The sequence below is a fragment of the Macrobrachium rosenbergii genome, chromosome 26, assembly GCF_040412425.1.
Source record: "Macrobrachium rosenbergii isolate ZJJX-2024 chromosome 26, ASM4041242v1, whole genome shotgun sequence".
Taxonomy (NCBI): Eukaryota; Metazoa; Arthropoda; class Malacostraca; order Decapoda; family Palaemonidae; genus Macrobrachium; species Macrobrachium rosenbergii.
Genome location: NC_089766.1, coordinates 48,015,101 through 48,036,385, shown reverse-complemented (window position 1 = coordinate 48,036,385; position 21,285 = coordinate 48,015,101). Strand labels below are relative to the sequence as shown.

Sequence of the window (21,285 nt, the reverse complement as noted above, 5' to 3'; positions counted from 1 at the left end):
AAATGGCTGTTGGGAAAACAGTCATGAAACTGATAAACAACTTGGTATCTGAAATGATTTCTGGGAAATGCAGATGCCAAGTGAATGGCCAAGAGAGATATACAGTAAATAAAAGAGCTTACTATAATAGTTATATGATACAAGAACAGGCTGATGAAAATAAAAAAAAGTGACTGCAATAAAAATATAAACACGAGACCTGACTGACAGTTGCATAAACATGATAGCTGATTGGACTGAAAATCATTTACATGCAAGAAATGACTGATATTATTATTATTATTATTATTTAGCAGATGAAACCTATTCATATGGAACAAGTCCACCAGAGGGGCCACTGATTTGAAATTCAAGCTTCCAAAGGATATTAAGGCGTTCATTAGGAAGAAGTAAGAGGAAGTAAAGGGAAATACAGAAAGAAGAGATACCACTTATCAGGAAAAAAAAATAGTAAATAAACAGATAAAAATGTATCAAAATGCAACAAATGACCGATAACAGATAAGAACTTAGAACTGAAGAACTGATCAACATATGACTTCTACCTTGTTGGGTGAGTTTTCAAAGGTGAGTCCCTTCACTTGCACTTGGAAACCTCCTTGCCTGAACTTGCACTGGGAGCAGCCAGACAGTGCAGAACACATTCCGGTGTCAAAGTTGACAAACTTGGTGTCAGCAATGCTGAAGATGTTCTGCTTCGGTGCGATGATGCCGCTTGTCTCGTCCCCACAGCCTCCCGGTGACAAGGCAGAGTGTCCGATCACGAGGGAGTCGAAAATACCTGCCAGACGCACCAGAGGTCAGATCAGGCTCTGCAGTGAATGCTAATCATAAAACTGCCTTGAATGATGATAATATTTTATTATTATTGATTATTGTTTCACTAAATGAAGCCTATTCACATGGAACAAGCACACCAAAGGGGCCACTGACTTGAAATTCAAGCTTCCACAGAATATTTTGGTTTCAACCTCCCACCGCAGTAACTGATCTGAGTGGCATGCCAACAGCACTAACCACCATACCAGCTGACCAGCTAAAGGAGTACAGCGCCACTCAAATAATGCAGTGTGACGGAAGGCTTACCTGGTCCATCGTCTTCGCCGAAATTACCCTGCATCTTGACCATTTCCAATCCAGCGTGTTCGTTGTCTAGAGTGACGAAGCCGTGGAACTGAAGGTTGCCACCGAAGACGACCTCAGCTCCCCTGTCGCACCTCCACACTGTGAAGTTGTGCCACTGAGCAACCTGAGCAGGTGGGATTATTATTATTATTATTATTATTATTATTAGTTTAACAAGACCCTGAGTCACATTTCTAAGATCCCACAGGGGTCGCCTGACAGGTTTGTTCTTAACAAGGGAAAATGGGTCAGAGTAAAGTTACAAGAAGTTGAACAGCTAGATGGGAGGAGAGCCCATAGGTCAAAGGATGAAAAGTAAAAGTCAGAAAGTAATTAAGCTGTCAAAAATATATAGCATAGTTTACTGTGTTAATGGCACATTCTATTTTATTCAGAAGGTGAGCCCTATTCATATGGAACAAGAAGCCCACCAAAGGGCCACTGACTTGAAATTCAAGAAGCTTCCAAAGAATATTAAGGTGTTCATTAGGAAGAAGTAAGAGGCGGCAAAGAGAAATACGGAAAGGAGAGATCTCTCTTATTAAAGAATCAAAATCAAATTAGTAAACAGATAAAAATGTATTAAAACGCAAGGAGAATAGCCTTAGGGTAGCAATGAATTGCATCTTCGTTTGAACTTCTGAAGTTCCAATTGCATGACATCCTCAGTTAGGGAGACTGTCTGAAACTGGTTTCCCCATATGGGATGTGAAGTTGAGAAAAAAAAAGAATAACCTCCAGACAAATTACAATTCAATGCAAAACTGGATGTCACCACAGTATCTGTCCTAATCAAGGAGTGAAATCTCAGTAAACCATATTATTGGATTTGCATTTAAATAATCAAACGCAGCCAATAAACAGATATAGATTTTCATACACTTGACCTCGTACCAGACACAGATGCAAGTCAAACATTTTTTCTCATCATAAATAAACTTAAATAAGCCTATAAATACTGATCTGTTTGGTTCAAATGGTCCACGAACTCCACTGAGCAAGTAGACAGATCATTTTCATTTTCAGTGATATTTAATTTAACACATAATGTGGCTCTTCCTATTTATAAAACCGAGCGGTTTTTTCATCAAATCGAGTAATTCATGTCACTTACCAAGTCCCTTCCTCCGCAGGCTCTAGTTTTGGGGAAGTAGCCGTCCATTGAGAACACCCACAGGCCGTATCTGGAAAGAGCATTATATGGTAAATCAGTGTAACCAGACCGTCGAATTACTTCTGCCTTCTCATGGGCTAGCCTGAGAGACTGGTCTTGCATAAAAGTTACAGAAGCTGGACAGCGCAAAGCCCAGCATGAAAAAGGGCCATGGCATGGTGGTGGCCTGTGTTGTCGGTACCTATAGCGGTGCCAGACGCAAGATTGTGGCTAACTTTAACCTTAAATAAAATAAAACCTACTGAGGCTAGGGGGTTGAAATTTGATATGTTTGATGATTGGAGGGTGGATGATCAACATACCAATTTGCAGCCCTCTGGCCTCAGTAGTTTTTAAGATTTGAGGGCAGAGAGAATAAGTGTGGACGGACAGACAAAATAGCATCTTTTGCAGAAAACTAAAAAGATCAAATTAAAGACCCCAAAGTGAATGAGTAAGACAAAAAATGTATTAATTTCCCTCCTGAATTCGTACCTTCCGTAAGAGTGGGCGGTGTTGTTAGTGAACAGGCCCATAGCAGCATTATTTTGGCAGTAGGAGGTCGTCGCAGATGGTCCCGAGGGGTTTCTCTCCAGCCTGTACCAGTAGCCGAAGTGGGTGCCACCAGCAGCAGCGTTGTGGCGGACAATATTGTTTGGATTGACAACCTGGAAATGGAAGATGGTTCGTGTAGGTCTACAGGCTTTAATGAACCATACATTGTTGTTAAGAAAATTCTGTAAACCTCAGAAATTATACTTGATAAGAATAGATTTGAAGAAGGGCATGACTTGTCAAGGATGTGCCTTCTACAGTGTAAAACTTGTCAAGGATGTGCCTTCTACAGTGTAAAACTTGTCAAGGATGTGCCTTCTACAGTGTAAAACGTGTCAAGGATGTGCCTTCTACAGTGTAAAACTTGTCAAGGATGTGCCTTCTACAGTGTAAAACTTCAAGGATACACCTTCTATAGTGTAAAACTTGTCAAGGATGTACCTTCTACAGTGTAAAACTTGTCAAGGATGTGCCTTCTATAGTGTAAAACTTGTCAAGGATATGCCTTCTAGAGTGTAAAACTTGTCAAGGATATGCCTTCTATAGTGTAAAACTTGTCAAGGATGTGCCTTCTATAGTGTAAAACTTGTCAAGGATACACCTTCTATAGTGTAAAACTTGTCAAGGATATGCCTTCTAGAGTGTAAAACTTGTCAAGGATGTGCCTTCTAGAGTGTAAAACTTGTCAAGGATACGCCCTCTATACTGTATGACTTCCAAGCAGAGCAACTGATGTGAAAACTACTCTAAAGATCCAAGTAAATACTGTAAAACCCCACTCTAGACCATAAAACATCATATAAGTGACCCGCAACCAATTCCTCACCCAATACGATGACGGTGTGACATCAACATTCAACAGCGAGGACGACGTCCTGGTGTAGACTGCGAGATTGTACTGAATGACATTGTTCTGTTCGATGCCATCTTCAGTAAAGATGGCGTGGCCCATGTTGTTGTACACGACGTTGCGCTCTATGGTAAGGTAGTCTGCTGCGTGGATGGTCACGGCTCGGTTGTACGTGCGGTGCACAGCGCAGCCCCTGACGTATGAGGTGTTGACATTGCCTACCAAGTGGAAGTGGAGAGGGTATCTGCCCAAATTGAAGGCCTGTTGAGAAGTAAGAAGGTATGATCATTAGTTGCTCTTGATACTGTAAGAAGATATGTGTACAGAGCCTTTTTATGAATAAGTTGTATATCAAAGTGATTAAAGCCTGACGAGATCTTTTGTAGATAGTGACCCCCAAGGGTTTTCGGGAGTCGTTATCTAGGACTAATATTTCTTGGGGGGTCATTATCTTAATAATTAGTCTTTCGTTTGTTTTTATTATCTAGGACTAATATTTCTTGGGGATCATTATCTTAATAATTAGTCTTTCGTTTGTTTTTATTATCTAGGACTAATATTTCTTGGGGATCATTATCTTAATAATTAGTCTTTCGTTTGGTTTGGTTTTACGGTCAATCGCCAAGAGACTCGTCCTAAACACGCCGCAAAGGTGGATACATACATACTGGGTTAAAACCCTTGTGGGTCTATGTAGGAAAGATCCGCCTTATGTTATAAGTTACGTTACAAGTTTATTCACTTGTCATTCATAATGAGCAAATATTCTCGTAAGGCAAGCCAGCTGGAGCAATGGAAAGCAGAGCAAATGAGAAGAGAGCAGAATAAACCAATAAATAAATAAGCAAATAAAGTTGTATGTTGGAGCGGTATAACTCGAACTCAAGACTGTGGACTGCTATGGTTGAAGAAGATTATTTCTATGATTACCACACTTTGTAAGGCAAGTAAACATGTCACCTCAGATGACCAAGTGGTCACAGATAACAGCATAAATACTCCAGTCAATAAAATAAAAAATAAAAAATTGGAGGGAGGAGGTCATGTAGTAGGATCCCCTAACGACCTACAATCGAACTAACATATCTTTTTAAGTTTTTTTTAAGACAGTTACCATAAACCATCAAATTTGCCATTACATGCTACTTACAAAGTTTTTGCAAGGTAGATAATACCAAAAAACCATCAGATTTACCGTTACATGTTCTTGACAAGGTAGACTCATCTTTACCCTAAGCATAGAAGATATTACAGAGTAAGGTACCGTACCTGTCCAGCTTCGGTAACTTCGACGTATTCAATGCGACCAGCGACCAAGTCTTGGTTGGGATATTTGCTGAATATCATAACGGTGGCACCAAACTGATCACTGGCCATTTCCGTGCCGAATCGTCCATCGAAGCAAGACTGCGTTTGGAACTGACCTGCGATACAATTCGAGAAATGAACTGAACTGTCCTAAGAATCAGAGAGGGGTAATAGCTGCACAGATCAATCTTGAGCTCATATATTTCATTTTAAACTTGAGCTCATATACTGTATTCATTTCAGAGCTAAAACTACGATAAAATGTAGTTAATACTAATTCTTTAGCGACTTTCCTTTCTTGAAGGAGATTTTAGAAAATATACATCAAATTTTTATTTTTATAAAAATAAAAATTCCTCTCATTATAAATTTTCTGAGGGCTCCCAGAGCTGTACAATAATGAAATTGGCTCCAGGCATTCAATCTGGGTTTAATTCAGCATGAAAATTGTCCTTTCAAGGAACTGTAACAAATAATTTTATTCTAAAACATCCGAAAGTTTCCTTGCATGTGAGTTCCATTACCAACGAATTTTTCAAAAACCTCAACACGTTTATTATCTTTGGTTTTGCTGACTTTCTAATCCACGATTTTGGAATTTTTAAATATTTTTTAATCCTTTTTACTACTATTACTATCCTCTTTTACTTTTAGCATTGTTTATATCATGCTTCAATGCATGAAGTTGTTTACAAGGTCCACTGATCAATTTAAGAAACTCAGATTTCTAGCAAAACCTACGTGCTATTGACGCACTGTTATTTTGCAGGTTGGCAACATTGCATTGCGTTCCTGTTCTGTGGATATGGCAACACTGCCAGTAGAAGAAAAGATGTCCGTCTATAATGAACATTGCGACCACAGCGGTCAACGTTACGTGTGATATATACCTTTTAACAAGGTACCTAGTCCCATGGGATAAGTCCCAGCATTTAAATAAATGTGGAATGGTGTGTAATATTTGCGTTCTTTTATCGAATATGTCTGTAGATGAGAATGTTCTGTACTTCATCATTAGTTCTTTCGAAACACTTCTTCCGTTACAGATGTATTGTTTGAAGAAGTTTTGTGTTCTTCAATAAAGCCTATAAAGACAAGGTCTAGTTTCATAGCACGTAACTGACGTACCTGGATTCCACTGCTCATCGCAGGCCTCGATGACCTCGCTGAAGTCGGTGTTGATGTTCCCCCGAACCTTGACGTTGCGGGTCAGAAGACCGACTTCGGCGCGTGTCTCGATCGTGCGCCCCCCGATCGTCTGCTCGATCGACACGTGTTCGTACTGCAGGGCTTCTGTGAGCGTGACGGTCAGACCGTCGCCTGATACGGAGGCTATGGTTCGCTGTTCGTTCTCGTTGACCATGAACCTGTGAATCGAGGTAAAAACTTTACCTTGCTGTGGGGGAGTAGTGTCAGGAGTAGGGGCTTTTAACGTACGAGCTGTGAGATCTGTCTCGCGGCAGCTGTGATGTTACCGCTAGGCGCCTCGACACTGCCAGGCTCTGTCTGTACTCAGGACTCATCCAGACAAGTAATGTCCTTTGTATACGCTTGTAGAATAAAGATATTCAACCACACATGAGGGAAAGGAGCTCGAACCACATTTGGAAAGTGGAAAATAGCTACGTCCTCTGAAGAACGATGGAGAAACATCTTATGCACTTAAAATACGAACAACTTTACTCTCCTTTACGTTTGGATACAAAATAACGACACGCAAATATCAGAACGTTATAAATGCAGTTAACAGACCTTAATACTCATCCCTTAACCTTTATTTTCTGAAATCAAGGCATCATAACATCGCCATCTTTTTTTTTTTTTTATCTTTATTAGTAACTGGATAATTCCTAAAATAGCGGTGCACTGACCATCAACCCCCGTAGGGGGATTAGCGCACCTCACGCGGTGCACTTAGGTTCTTTGCAGCGTCCCTTCCTTCGTCCCCTAGCTGCAACCCCTTTCATTCCTTTTACTGTACCTCCATTCATATATTCTTTCTTCCATCCTGCTATCCACACTCTCCTAACAATGGATTCATAGTCCAACTCCGAGGTTTTCCTCCTGTTACACCTTTCAAACCTTTCACTGTCAATTTCCGTTTCAGCGCTGAATGACCTCATAGGTCCCAGTGGCTGGACTAAATCCTATATTCAATTCAAGTTCACCTCAAGAAATTATTGCAGGGCACCCCCTAACTACAACAGCGAAGCCTAAATCTGAAATTCCACTCAATTCAAATCTTTCTTTAAACCGAAAGTGGGAGGCCTTTACATTACCTGTGCTCTGTGGTGGCGATGATAATCTGATCACCGGCTTTCCAAGTGACTGGCTGTTTGAGAGTGATTGTCTGTGTCTCCTGGGTTGGCAGTGGCGGCCAAGTGTGTCCAGGTGATAGGAACGTGCGCGCCGTGAAGATCCAGGGTTCCATTGCGCACGGCCAGTACCTGGACAATGAAAGTGGGATATCGGTTATACCTCTGCCTGGAGTAAACTTTAAATAGGAACTGTGATAGTAGAATGCAACGTCTTGAATTTATTACTAGTCACAGGTATGGTACCTCAACTGAGTAAGAATCTGCTGGATTCAGTCAAGCTGAAATAGGAATTTATAATTGTTTTTAACTAAAAACATTATCTAAACGTCTTCTGCATCTTCCCAGAAATGTGTCAACTCTTGTGAATGGTCATGTCAAACACGAGGACTGAATCGTTCGATGCGGACCAGAACAGAAATGCTCCAAGGACCTTCAGATACTCTATACTATACCTTTGCGCCGTAAAGTGGCAACTCGATGTCCTGGGTGTTGCCATGGAGCTCAATAACAGCCTCGTTCAAGAACGGCTCTTCCTCAGACCCGATGCTGAGTGAGCCACCATCCACAATCAGTATGTATTTCGAGCGCAATATCAGTTCGGATGCCGCCTCGTCGTCGAAAACTAAATGGCCTCCTGGGTAACAAAAAAATATGAAAATGTTTAGGTGCTTAATAACTTGGGATCTTTCCTAGATAGAGTGACCCCCAAGGGTTTTTAACCTGGTATGTATCCACCTTTGTGGCGTGTTTAGTACACGTTGGGGATGACCGTAAAAAAACAAAAGACTGTAAATATCATAAATATAATGACCCCCAAGAAATATTAGTCCTAGGAAACGACCCCCAAAAACTCTTAGGGGTCGCTATCTAGGAAAGATCCATTGTTATAAAAGCGAACATTTTGGTGTAAACTCCAATGGCTGAAGTCTCATCTCACGGGGGGTAAAACTAACATCAGACGGAGGTAAGTTGACAAAAATTCTGGTCTAGGTTACATATCTTTTACAACAATTTATTTTTTTCTATTTTAATAAGTGGGGTCTCTTCTTTCTGTATTTCCCTTTACTTCCTCTTACTTCTTCCTAATGAACACCTTAATATTCTTTGGAAGCTTGAATATCAAGTCAGTGACCCCTCTGATTGGCTTGTTCCATATGAATAGGTTTCATCTTCTGAATAATAATAACTAAACAAGCATGAGAAACCTTATGCCTAATCCGTAAAAGCTTTTTCAAATATTATCGGCATTTATAATAGAAAGCACTTTTAAAAGACTATAAATTTTTTTCAAGAAAATTACAGCAAGAATATGCAACACTAATCTTACTGGGAACTAACAAAGACTTGACACAAGCTAATCAGACATTTCAAGCTTGTGTTTATCTGCGATCTACAACCTACACTTTCACTTGTTCTGGCAAAAGCGGTGTCCCCTGTAGGAGGGGAGTGCTGTCAGTGCACCTCACGCGGTGCACTGTAGGCATTATCTAAGGCCCCTAGCTGCAACCCCTTTCATTGGTTTAATGTACCTCCGTTCATATTCTCTTTCTTCCATCTTACTTCCCACCCTCTCCTAGCAATAGATTCGTAGTGCAACTGCGAGGTCTACCTCCTGTTACACCTTTCAGACCTTTTAACTGTCAATTTCCGTTTCGGCGCTGAATGATTTCGCAGGCGCCAGCGCTTGGCCTCTGTCCTAAATTTTACATTTCAGTTCTATTACAAAAGCGCCTTCTGCCGTCGATCACACACCTTGGATTATGATGGCTCCCAATACGTCTGTGGACTGGTCGAAGAGAATCGTCTGGCCCTCTGTGATGACGACCAGTTGTCCCTCGGAGGGCAAGGGATTTCCTCCCCAGGTGTAAATTGAGCTCCAGCGATCGATGTAGAAGAACTCGGCGTTTTCATCCTGCGAGAGGAATGTTGTCTAGATGAAGTATTCGTGGGATCTCGTTGCTCTCAGCAAAGCGTTTGTAAATAGGAAGGTTTGGGAATAAGCTACCATTCATCAAAAAGGTAATATGGGCATCTTAACTGTAATTAAGAGGCAGGACATTAATTAATCAATTGAAGTAATTATATAATAAATGGTCTCAGCAAAGCATTTGTAAATAGGAAGGTTTGAGAATAAGCTACCATTCATCAAAAAGGTAATATGGGCGTCTTAACTGTAATTAAGAGGCAGGACATTAATTAATTAATCAATTAAATTAATTACATAATAAATTAGTTCCTTAGCTTTCTATTACACCAGGAAAATATCTGTGGATATCTTTGGAGAGAGAGAGAGAGAGAGAGAGAGAGAGAGAGAGAGAGAGAGAGAGAGAGGGGGTTCTACCTTGTCAGTATGCAAAGTGTCACTTAACAAGAATGTATTTTTATGTATTTTTATTTAAGAACAGAATACAACAATAAAAAGCATCAGGAAAAGATTTGCGTGTGAAACTCTTGGGTTCTCATGTAAAGTAAAACACGAGTTGTATCGCGACCCACCGCTGCAATACAAAATCTAAAGAAGGGAGTGTTAGTAAAGTGATTCGCACAAACATCCAACGGAAGGAATTCAGGTTCATCTCTTTTTATCTCACCGTGATAGCCATTCCTAGGCCTGGCGATTCCACGGCGACTCGGAAGGTGCCAGGACCTGCGTGTGGCTCCGTCTCGCAAACAATCTCAGTTGTGGTCTCGGAGGAAACGATGCAAGGCGAGCCATCAATGGAGACTTCATTGCCAGAGACGCTGGAAACGAGATCATTTTGCAACGTTATTATTATTATTATTACTATTTCAACAGATGAAACCTATTCGCATGGAACAAGCCCACCAAAGGGGCCACTGAATTTGAAATTCAAGCTTCCAAAGAATATGTTGGTTTCGACTGATCTTGATACAGAGCCAGTGATTTTTCATCACCCTGGGGGAGACATGAACCCCGTGCGACATCTGAGTGGCATGTCACGACACTAACCACTATACCAGCAGAGCAGCTGGTCATGATATAAACTAGATTCTTATGACAGGCCTTCATATAAAATAATATATTTTAGAAGTATCTGTTTTGATCCTAGATTGGCTTCATTCAGAACCTCTTATGAAACGTCTCCACTTAAGCTACATAATGAGTTAACAATAAGTGCCTCTGCTTTTCCATGATCAATTAAGCATTGGAGTTATTCTAGCGTCACAATTACCAAGGTCACTCATGCCAAAAATTCGCAGGAGAGATAAGATGTATCAAGGATCTAGAATGAATCGCAAACTTCTCTGAATTTCACTGCAGTGTCACAAAAGGTTTTATACCCTGGAGTATTAAAAGTAAGCTCAATTAAATACAAACTCAGAGAGTCCAATGGACTTACGAGAAACCAGTGCCAGTGATTGTGAGAACAGTGCCACCAGCCGTTCCTCCCCTCTTAGGTGAAACGGAGGCGACAACAGGCGTGAGGGCTTGATCGTAGGTGAAACCAGGCGACAGAGTTGCTGTAACTGAGCCTGGGTTTGTCACTTCGATGTCACACGGCACACTGGTTCCACCAGCTGAGAAAATCAGGTTGAGAAAATCAATTTGAGAAAATCAATTTGAGAAAATAAGGCGACGTTGAGTTTGCAAGAGACTGTGAATGGAATGACTGGGCCACTCCACTATACAGTTATGTATCAATTTATGCTTTCATGGATGCAACATGTTTCTGCTGGGCAATATTTTTCTTGCCTGAGAATGAAATAAATGGACAACTCTATTGCATCCAACACAGTTATGTATCAATTTATGCTTTCATGGATGCAATGTTTCTGCTGGGCAATAAACTTGGACAACTCTATTAACATCCAACACAGTTATGTAACAATTTATGCTTTCATGCATGTAACATGTTTCTGTAAACAATATTTTTCTTGGAATGGGCTCCTGCGGAAAGTCAATTTTGACACAAGGAAACTGATTTTGACGCTCTTTGAAAACTGAGTAGTTGATATTTCACTGCACTATATTCAAAGATTCAAAACACACACACACACACACACACACACACACACACACACACACACAAAGTGTCAGTGGGAAAATTGAAGTTTGTCAAAAATAAATATTTCTAATTTGTACTTTACAACTGAGAATAATTGTCAAAAATAAGGTATCTGATATTCACGCCGGCTACTGTGTAATAAAACATAAAAATTAATAAAAAAAAAGTATGATTTGATAAAATGCACTGAGGCAAAAGAACCTGACATACTTCTGGGAGGAAAAGAAGAAAGGTCTTGCAAACAGCATGCAAGGCATTCCTACCCACCTGTATAAGGTGGAGCAAGGCATTCCTACCCACTTGTATAAGGACCAAGGCATTCCTACCCACCTGTATAAGGAGGAGAAAGGCATTCCCACCCACTTGTATAAGGAGAAAGGCATTCCTACCCACCTGTATAAGGTGGAGCGAGGCACTGAATGGCTGACGAAGTGCTGCTGATAAGAGAGCAGGGGTTTCCACAGACAGTCACCGCGGAGCCTCCACTCGGATCGAATCCTAATCCGGTGACGGTGATCTCAGCGCCGCCAAATCCACCTGGAATTGGAATGCACCTTTGCTAATGCTTTGCAATGGAACCCTTTCGTTTTAGAAATCTTAAGAGTAAGACGGAAATGAGGTGATGAGCTTAACTCTCATTCTGCTTGAGATTACTGCATGTTTTATGACAGGGTAGTTAAATATATATATATATATATATATATATATATATATATATATATATATATATATATATATATATATATATATATATATATATATATATATATATATATTATTACAATTTGTCATGGAAAGAGTGACAAATCTAGTATGTGTGCAACTTAACAGTTTGTGACTTAAGCCTCTAAATGTACAACATATTGGCCTTTGCTAACCTGAGGTGGGTGACACAGTTGTAACTGTGAATTCGTACGACACAGTAATGTCATCGTTTGAGTCACCGTACTGTGCATCTCGCACTACCACTGAATGTGAACCACCAACGACGTCAGGGCTCTGTGGTGACAGAAAATAGGGATAATTTAAATATGGATCATTCATAAAGGTGATCAAAGGAATTGCATAACTGGGTACATTCATATTTTATGTTTATAAAACATTAAAAAAGTCAACAATGCTCGTCTAAATTATAAAGTAAAATAAAACAAGCAAAAAAATGTGCAGAAGTTTCTTTGGCGCAATCGAGTTTTCTGTACAGCCGCTACAGCATATAATCAACGCCACCGAAAATAGACCTATCTTTCGGTGGTCTCGGTATAATGCTGTATGAGCCGCGGCCCATGAATCTTTAACCACGGCACGGTGGTGGCCTGTCGTATATCGTTGCCAGAAGCACAATTATGGGTAAATTTAACCTTGAATAAAATAAAAACTACTGAGGATAGAGGGCTGTAATTTCGTATGTTTGATGATTGGAGGGTGGATGATCAACATACCAATTTGCAGCCCTCTAACCTCAGTAGCTTTTAAGATCTGAGGGCGGACAGAAAAAGTGCGGACGGACAGACAAAGCCGGGATAATAGTTTTCTTTTACAGAAAACTAAAAAGAGTTCTGGAATTGGTTTTAATTATGACCACCAATTCTACCCTCCCACATAGTGTTATGGGAAAGATAGTTTCCCCAACTTTTAGCCTTTTAAATTAAATACATATATGAACATTTCAAAGATGAGGACACACTCTGGTGGCAAATGTAAAAAGAGACTTTAAAACTTTACACGTTTTTAGATTGCTCAACAGTTTACCTTATAATTATGCTCAAGTGTCCCCTGTGCATTAAAATGTTTATTCAAATGGATATCAGAATAAGTAAAAAGATTTGGGTGACGTTAGTGTACCAAGTGTCATCTTTCATCCAAAACAGGTCAGTAAATCTGGACTGGGCTAATTTTCGTGAGAACTCAACAGTCTCTTTGAATAAGAGCACAAGCAAATCCTCCAAATGTAACCAGAATCTTATGCCTCAAACCAAACAAACGAGAAGGACCTTTAAAGCTTCCTTGTACACACAAAAGAAATCTTCAATTAAGAACAACATCTACGACTCAGAAAACTTCTGTACACTGACCGTGCAATCAATGGAAGTATCGCTGGCAGAAGTAACAGTGCAATACCCGTCACCAATCATGACTGTTGGGTCTTCTGCAGATGATTTAAAACCTGATCCTGTCAGTGTCAGTGTCATTCCTGGAGTGATGCTGCTGTCTGGACTGTGAGAAAGAAGTTTCTTGATTTGAATACATATGACATTTTTATTATTATTATTATTATTATTATTATTATTATTATTATTATTATTATTATTATTATTATTATTATTATTATTATTATTATTCAGGAGATGAATCCTATTCATGAGGAACAAGCCCACCAAAGGGGTCACTGACTTCAAATTCAAGCTTCCAAAGAATATGGTGTTTAATTATTATTATTATTATTATTATTATTATTATTATTATTATTATTATTATTATTATTCAGTAGATGAAGCCTATTCATATGGAACAAGCCAACCTAAGGGGCCATTGACTTGAAATTGAAGCTTCCAAAGAATATTAAGGTGTTCATTAAGAAGAAGTTAAGGGAAGTACTGGAAGAAGAGATCCCACTCATTTAAAAAAGAAAAAATGAATTGATGCATCTCTTTAATGAATACCCCTGTAATACCTACCTGCAAGGAGATCTTGAAGTAATCCTAAAACATATCCATCCACTTTAAGATTCTGAGGTTTATAAACAATTGCCTTGTGATTTACCAAAACAGCACTAAAATCTATTTGAATTACTCTGCACTCAAAGCCCTTATCAAGGTTCTCTGGCAAATGGCAAGTCAAGTCTACAAGAGCAACGCAGGTACCTAACTAACTGCTGCCTGTATGCATACTGACTATCAGCTAATATTTTTTAGATTCCATATACTTATGCAGTGGCTTAAAAATATGTTTTTCAGCAACTCTAATTTACAATTTGGTTACCTCTGTGAAAATCACTGATTATTATATTGATCTTGATTTATTACTCTCCAAAACAGTAATCACTGATTTCCTCTTAAGATTAATATATAAAACCATATACTTATGTAGTGGCTTAAAAATATGTTTTTCAGCAACTCTAATTTACAATTTGGTTACCTCTGTGAAAATCACTGATAACTGTATTGATCTTGATTTATTACTCTCCAAAACAGTAATCACTGATCTTCTCTTAAGATTAATATATAAAACCCCAAGAATTCCAGAAGTGAAAATGATTTTCTTACCTAACACTTGTCAAAATTGGAGTTACCGCTGAGGCATACGTAAAGTCGGTTGGAGAAGTAGCTGACACAGATGAAGAAATGACAACCACTGAAACTGCACCTGCAGCATGAGGAGGTACTCTGCAGCTGAGACTGTCCGCAGCTTCACTCTCAAGAGGACAGTTGACGCTGTCTAGTGTGACACTAACTTGCCCTGGTGTAAATCCAGACCCACTGATGGTAAGGAGAGCACCACCATTAGTGCTGCCTTGAACAGGACTGATGCTGCTGATGACTGGTGAAACAGTGAAGGAGGAAACACTCGACTGAGCAGTTCCTAAGTCTGCTACGTTCACATTAACGCTGTAAGTATTCGCCGGGCTCCAGAGGCAGTACACTGAATGCTGGTGCTGGTGACCGAGGTGACAGTGCAGGTGTAGGTCGTGGTTGCTGGACTTGTCTGCCTCTTTCGCCTGAGGACACGTTCTTCATGAGCAGCTTGAAGTTTCTTCAAATACTGAGAATTGCTTCCTGCAACCCTCCATGCTCCAAGCCTTACACTTTCTTCAAACGTCTCAGCATTGGTGTTGGTGAACATGCCCCAGAATCCAGATTCTGTCTCCAGTGGATCAAAGAGATCCGAGCTGATCTTTGGACGGCGCGCGTTGCGAGAGACCTCTGCCTCTTCGTCATAAACGTGCATTTCATCGTCATCGTCGAAATAAGTCTGATACCGTATCTCTTTCTTTTTGGTCTCTGCTGGGATGGTCTCATCTAGACTTCTCTTGCGCCTGGCAGAAGCCACAGTTATAGATACTGTAACTCCTGAAGTAGATGTACCAAAGGATGAGCCAGTAATTGTGACTGTGTCGCCAGAAACGCTCACATCAGACACTGTTGGAGTTGCTGCTGCACTAAAGGTGTAAGTGGATGATGCCAATTCACTGATAGCTTGTATCTGTAAGAATTGTCCAGTGTAAACATGTGCTCTTAACTGAAAGTTATAAAATCAGGCTTTTATTTCACCTAAATATTCATTGGTAATTTCTTTGTTGCATTTAAGCTCTCAGTAATGGTCTGCATAAGCTATATATTCAATCACCTGATCCTATTACTGTGCCAACCTTTCTGTAAATCATCTAAACACGAGTCACATGCAAAGGACTCAAATGTATCAACCATCGGCTCGACAAATAAAGTTCACATAATTTGTTTTAACTTGAAATATGGGATCTTTCCTAGCTAGTGAACCCCCAAGGGTTTTTGGGGTAGTTATCTAGGACTAATATTTCTTGGCGGTCATTTTCTTTATGATATTTAGTCTTTGTTTATGTTTTCATGGTCGTCCCCAACAGATTTGTACTAAACACGTTGCAAAGGTGGATCCATACAGCGTTAAAATCCTTGGGGGTCACTATCTAGGAAATAACCGAAATATGAACTAGGCCAATGGTACTTTTGACAGTTACCATATCTACGTGTGCTCGGTAGTGAGTAAGTACAACTTATTGCCCAACGAATTTGATACTTACATTGAAAGCAGACACAAAGACAGCCAAAGAAGATGTGGACTCAGGCGTAGGCGGGGTAGAGCAGGTGATCGCAGTGGCAGTCAGACTCTCTATGGCACAGTTGCCAGATACTAGTGGTACTGTTGCTTGGTTATCAAATGCCACTAGACCAGAACCTGTGAAAATGGCAAAGCACTGAAGATTCTGTCCTGAAGTGTCCCTCACACTTGAATGACAACTAAGCAGGTTTTAAATGGAACTGCAGCTTACAACGCAAGGAATGAAAAATAACAACAAATGTGAAAACGGTTGAAAAGAATGAAAGATCAAGACAAAAACTGTTTATTTCACAAAAAGAAAGATTCAAGACAAAAACTCATCCTATGGAACAAATGTACAAAAAGGGAAAATTTTTTAAGGGGAAAGGACCATTGCATAACACATCACAAATTACAAGAATATCTTGGATTTAAATGATAATAACACAGAATAAATAATCCATTGATCCGGGTTTATGGAAGAATAGTTGAAGCAAACAATGAAAATGGCTAAGTGGAAACATTAATCTTTCCTTCTCTGCATTACCTATGTACATAGCATTGCTACTTTTGAACACAAGACACACAGACCTTTACAATATGATACTTATGATATTTGGAGGAATATCTTCTTTGGGATACTAGTGATCATCCACTAAGCATTTAAAACTAAAAATATTAGATATTAAAGTTTCATATAAAGAACTATACTGGGAATTAAGCTAATTGCCAGCTCGATGGTAACAACCCTATCAGCTGCATTTCTAAAGATATTATTATTATTATTACTATTAAAGTTAGTTGTTGGTTTCAGTCCCTCCGCAGGCTGTTGCCTCTCGGGGGGATGTCAGCCGGGTAACCCCAACCCCCCACCAAGTCGTCACTCATGGCAGTAACCATCCAGCAGACAGTCTCACTATCTGCTCCTTGACGGGGGAGCGAACGCTGGTCCCCGAGAATACGAGGCCAACACATTACAAACTATACTAGCCAGACGGCTAGTAGCAGTAGTAGTAGTAGTGACAGTATTAGAAGTTCTGAGATAATAACCTTTTACTTCATGCAGAGCTTCCTGTTTTATCTGCTGCTTTCTATGGAGAATAAATTCAGTCAGTTCTCTCACTGATAAAGAACTGTCAACAGTTAAGATAACTGCACCTGTTATGTGACACTGCAGAGGAGAAGTACAGAAAATGACCATCTGAAGAAAAACAAAATTGGCAATCAGATCTAGCCTAAATAAAGCTTGAGAAGCACAACAAACAATACCTGTTATGGTTATCAGAGTTCCTCCAGCTACTGATCCCTCTGTTGGCGTGAATGAGCTGACCACTGGCACTACAGTGACCTGCCCCTCGGTGACAAAGTTACTTACACTGATGGCAGCTGCCCCCCTGAAGAAAAAAAGGTTACATTATAAACAGAGTGGACGGCATCCATTCTCTCAGCCATTATAGACAAAATACAAGAGATCTGGGACCACAACTGATTGTCACTTTAAAAATCCAGATTAAAAGAGAAAACACTCAAGGCATCTGTTAGCTTTACCTGTTAGCAACAGTTACAGAAACTGGGAAAGCTTTCAGGGAGACAACGTTACTGCTGTCGTCCAAATTGCATGTGATGGAGGTGTCTGTTGAGGCAGACACAGTGCAGGATGCTGGGCCTATCTTCACGGAGCTCTGGCAATCTGTCGTGCCAAAGCCAGTCCCAGAAATGGTCAGAGTTACTCCAGTTCGAACTTGGATGCCTCTGCAAAGGAGTGAAGGTTCCCTCAGAAAAAGTTCTAATCTAGAGTGAGGTTCAAGTGCAAGACACAAAGGCTACACATTTTTTCTGTTACATTTTGAGTGGATGAATGAAGAACAATTCATTTTTAGGTTTGATTCTTTCTTTCCCAAATGAAGTAAACATTTTTATCTTAATCATATAAAGTGAGTCAATCTTTAAACTTATCTAAAATGTTATTAGTTTTAAGAACTGGATCATAAAGGAATCATGATAAGGCAAAGAATTCATCAAGGCTGAAGTATCAAGGAGATGAATATTTCAAATTGAACACGTTAGCATGACTCATGGTCAGCATTTGCAAAATAAATTTCCTTACTGCAGCCCTTCAATGCTTTCTACAGCACTTGCAGAAACTCCAGTGACTACAGGTGTCAGGCAGAGATCACTGATGAAGTACAAGTTGTCTGCATCAGGCGCGGAAGGTGCTGTAGAATCACATCCATCAATAGGAGTAGTGATGAGAGATGGACAACCATCTACTGACACAGATGGAGCTGCAACAAGAAGTAAAGCAAATTAACATAAAAATAAACAGATTGCTGATTTAGGCCTCTGCAAATCTGAGTACAATTCTTTGCGAACAACTCAATAGGGCTTCAGGTATACTGTACTGTGCTTCATGACAACACTACACAATAATGAATTTAGGGAAGTCATCTATTAGTATACAGGTATAAGCAATTTCGACAAAACTGCAACTAAAAGCATACAAATCTTGACCTAGGAAAAAATTGTTTGTGAAATGACAAAGAAATTAAAAAAGTGCAATACCACGGCTGTCATACATAATATACTTGTCCAAAAGTTGTAAGAGCAAAAATGACACAATTTATTCACAATACTTACTTGTACCGAGAGGGTCGTATTCAGCTTCGATTTCACCAAGTTCAACGGTAATCTTATTAACTGATTCTGATGGTTTGACTACATTAATCTGTCCCGTCATGACGAGAGCATCTTCATCGTCAGTCACTGGGCTGCCGGCATAGAAGAAGGTGCCAGCATTGGGGAATTCTACAGTATAGGATCCTGGAGAGGTGATAAGAGAATCGTTAATGAATGGCTGCAGTTTTGGTTCCAACAATGAATGGCTGCAGTTTTGGTTCCAATAATGAATGACTGCAGTTTTGGTTTCAATAATGAATGGCTGCAGTTTTGGTTCCAATAATGAATGGCTGCAGTTTTGGTTCCAGTAATGAATGGCTGCAGTTTTGGTTCCAATAATGAATGGCTGCAGTTTTGGTTCCAATAATGAATGGCTGCAGTTTTGGTTCCAATAATGAATGGCTGCAGTTTTGGTTCCAATAATGAATGGCTGCAGTTTTGGTTCCAATAATGAAAGAACTGTACATCTTTTCTTTTCCTAAAACTGCATTGGAGCCATTATGATGAGTCAGTACAATACTATCAGTTTTAGTTGGGCTTGCCATGTTGAAATATAAAAATTAAATGAAAATGTACTGAACGTTAAAACAAGGGATTAATTCAATATTACCAGGAATGTATTTTTCAAATTCATAACTAATAAGAGTATTTCTTTAAAATACAATAACTTCTGGTGAGAATCAATCATGACAATCAGTTATGGCTCTTTCTATATGTTTGTGCATCATTTCATACTCCTTCATATTCCTATAAAGCGAACCACGAGCACTATTCAAGCACTGTGGATAAGTGGAGCCCACTTTTTCGCAGATTTATGCGGAACACATCTTTCACTTTTACGTGGGAACTCTCACTAATTTGCGAATTTTTCTAAGGACCGTATCTCTAAAATTATCACTAATTCGCTTTTTTTCCATAGAGCAACACTGTGTATTCAAGTTATAAGCGTTTTAGTTTAACGGGTACAGGGTATTTGGCAGTTATAAGTGTTTTTATAGGGGATTTTGCATTTCTGCAGTGGGTTTAGAACCTATCCCCGCGAAAAAGTGGGGGAGGACTGTAAACACTCAAGTTTTCTGTTATCTCCACAGCTCACCAGATGACGTAGGAGCTCCTGAGTTGAATCCAGAGCCATCGTATGTCTTGTCAGAGGCTGCGGCTGTCTGGAAGACACTGAAGAGGGCCTGAGAAAGTGGGTCTGGCTTGCTCCAGTTCCAGGTGATGCTGTCGCCTTCCGTGATAGTCAGAAGTTTGGGAGACCAGGCATAACCTGTGCCATAGCCTGACAAAAGAGATTTGTGTGATTAACTTCGTGAACAAAGCCTACAAAAACATGCATTCATTTATCTTATGTGTTTTTCTTTATAAATCACGTAGTCAGACTATGTTAATGTTTTTATGTGTAAATATTGGCAAATCTGCCTAAACATCAGATGCATTTCAGAAAAAATTTACTAATGGTGAAGAATATAAAGCATAAGAACATTTTCTCTATACAAGTTTATAACCTATGCAGCATTCAACGTTCAGTAACTGGAAATTACATTAGTGAAACGTTGATACAATACTTCTAATCCAGGTTGTAAAGATTCCTTAATACAGCACAAAAATTTTCCGCTTCCCTAAGCAACACTTACCTGGATATATACCCATGTTGGTGACAGCGTGGGTAACTGAAACCAGTCGAGTGATGCAGGTGAGCTGAACGTCTGAGCACTCCAGAACATCACACACCATTCCAGTGCCAATTTCTACCTTGAGGAGTGAGCAATCAGTGCCAAAGCCTTCACCATCAAGAACCAGGACTGTGCCTCCAAATACAGATCCCGTAGCTGCGGACGACCCTGTGACTTTGAATGTGTATGTCACAGATGCTGACCCACTGAAAGAAAAGGGATGTAATTCACATAGTAACCTTTGATATACTTGAAATAGGGTCTGATTACTCTGTTCCGAAGTCTCATAAATATTGCTATAATGCATCAGGGGAAAATCCCCACCCATCCATTCGCGACATCAAGTAAGGAAGTCTATATGATTTATAAATCATTGTCAACTCTCCCTGAAGCTTTCACACACAAGTCTGTAGTTTTAGGAATCAGTTCTTAAAGAAGATTATAAACTACAAATAAATAATTTCTACAAAATCTGCTCTGTTATCATTCTTTCATATGCCACACTTTCTTTTACCACTCTTCGACCTCCAGTTCTTTAAAATTGGATCAAAACAGAAGTTTGGCTCAGAATATGGGATGCTATTGACCTCTACCAAGCTCCATGTTATGAAAAGTGTAGATGTCCCAAGGCAAATGCCACACAGATTTTGAGTTTTCAGACAATGAACATGATCCAAAATGAGGTTAGAACTGACTAAAGCACAGATACATCACTTTGAAGTTGATGAGAAGCCTAAAAGGAATAGTTTCCAGTTACATGTCAGGCTGGTTGTATCTTAACTCCCCATCTACCAAAGTTCCAGAG

At 39.7% G+C, this 21,285-nt stretch overlaps 1 protein-coding gene across 1 annotated transcript in view; it reads right to left on the bottom strand.

Annotated features, from left to right (window-relative positions):
• LOC136853170 (fibrocystin-L-like) overlaps window positions 1–21,285 on the bottom strand; it is an 88,251-nt gene that overhangs the window by 31,297 nt on the left and 35,669 nt on the right. The window contains 25 exon segments of the mRNA XM_067128505.1: window positions 546–781; window positions 1,087–1,249; window positions 2,240–2,309; window positions 2,774–2,946; window positions 3,660–3,944; window positions 4,953–5,107; window positions 6,120–6,358; window positions 7,271–7,341; window positions 7,343–7,438; window positions 7,762–7,943; window positions 9,062–9,221; window positions 9,901–10,051; window positions 10,672–10,849; window positions 11,731–11,874; window positions 12,216–12,336; window positions 13,410–13,551; window positions 14,601–14,961; window positions 14,964–15,537; window positions 16,112–16,266; window positions 17,398–17,522; window positions 17,677–17,880; window positions 18,236–18,413; window positions 18,766–18,948; window positions 19,901–20,086; window positions 20,442–20,686. Of these exon segments, the coding sequence (XP_066984606.1) occupies window positions 546–781; window positions 1,087–1,249; window positions 2,240–2,309; window positions 2,774–2,946; window positions 3,660–3,944; window positions 4,953–5,107; window positions 6,120–6,358; window positions 7,271–7,341; window positions 7,343–7,438; window positions 7,762–7,943; window positions 9,062–9,221; window positions 9,901–10,051; window positions 10,672–10,849; window positions 11,731–11,874; window positions 12,216–12,336; window positions 13,410–13,551; window positions 14,601–14,961; window positions 14,964–15,537; window positions 16,112–16,266; window positions 17,398–17,522; window positions 17,677–17,880; window positions 18,236–18,413; window positions 18,766–18,948; window positions 19,901–20,086; window positions 20,442–20,686 (4,777 nt within the window).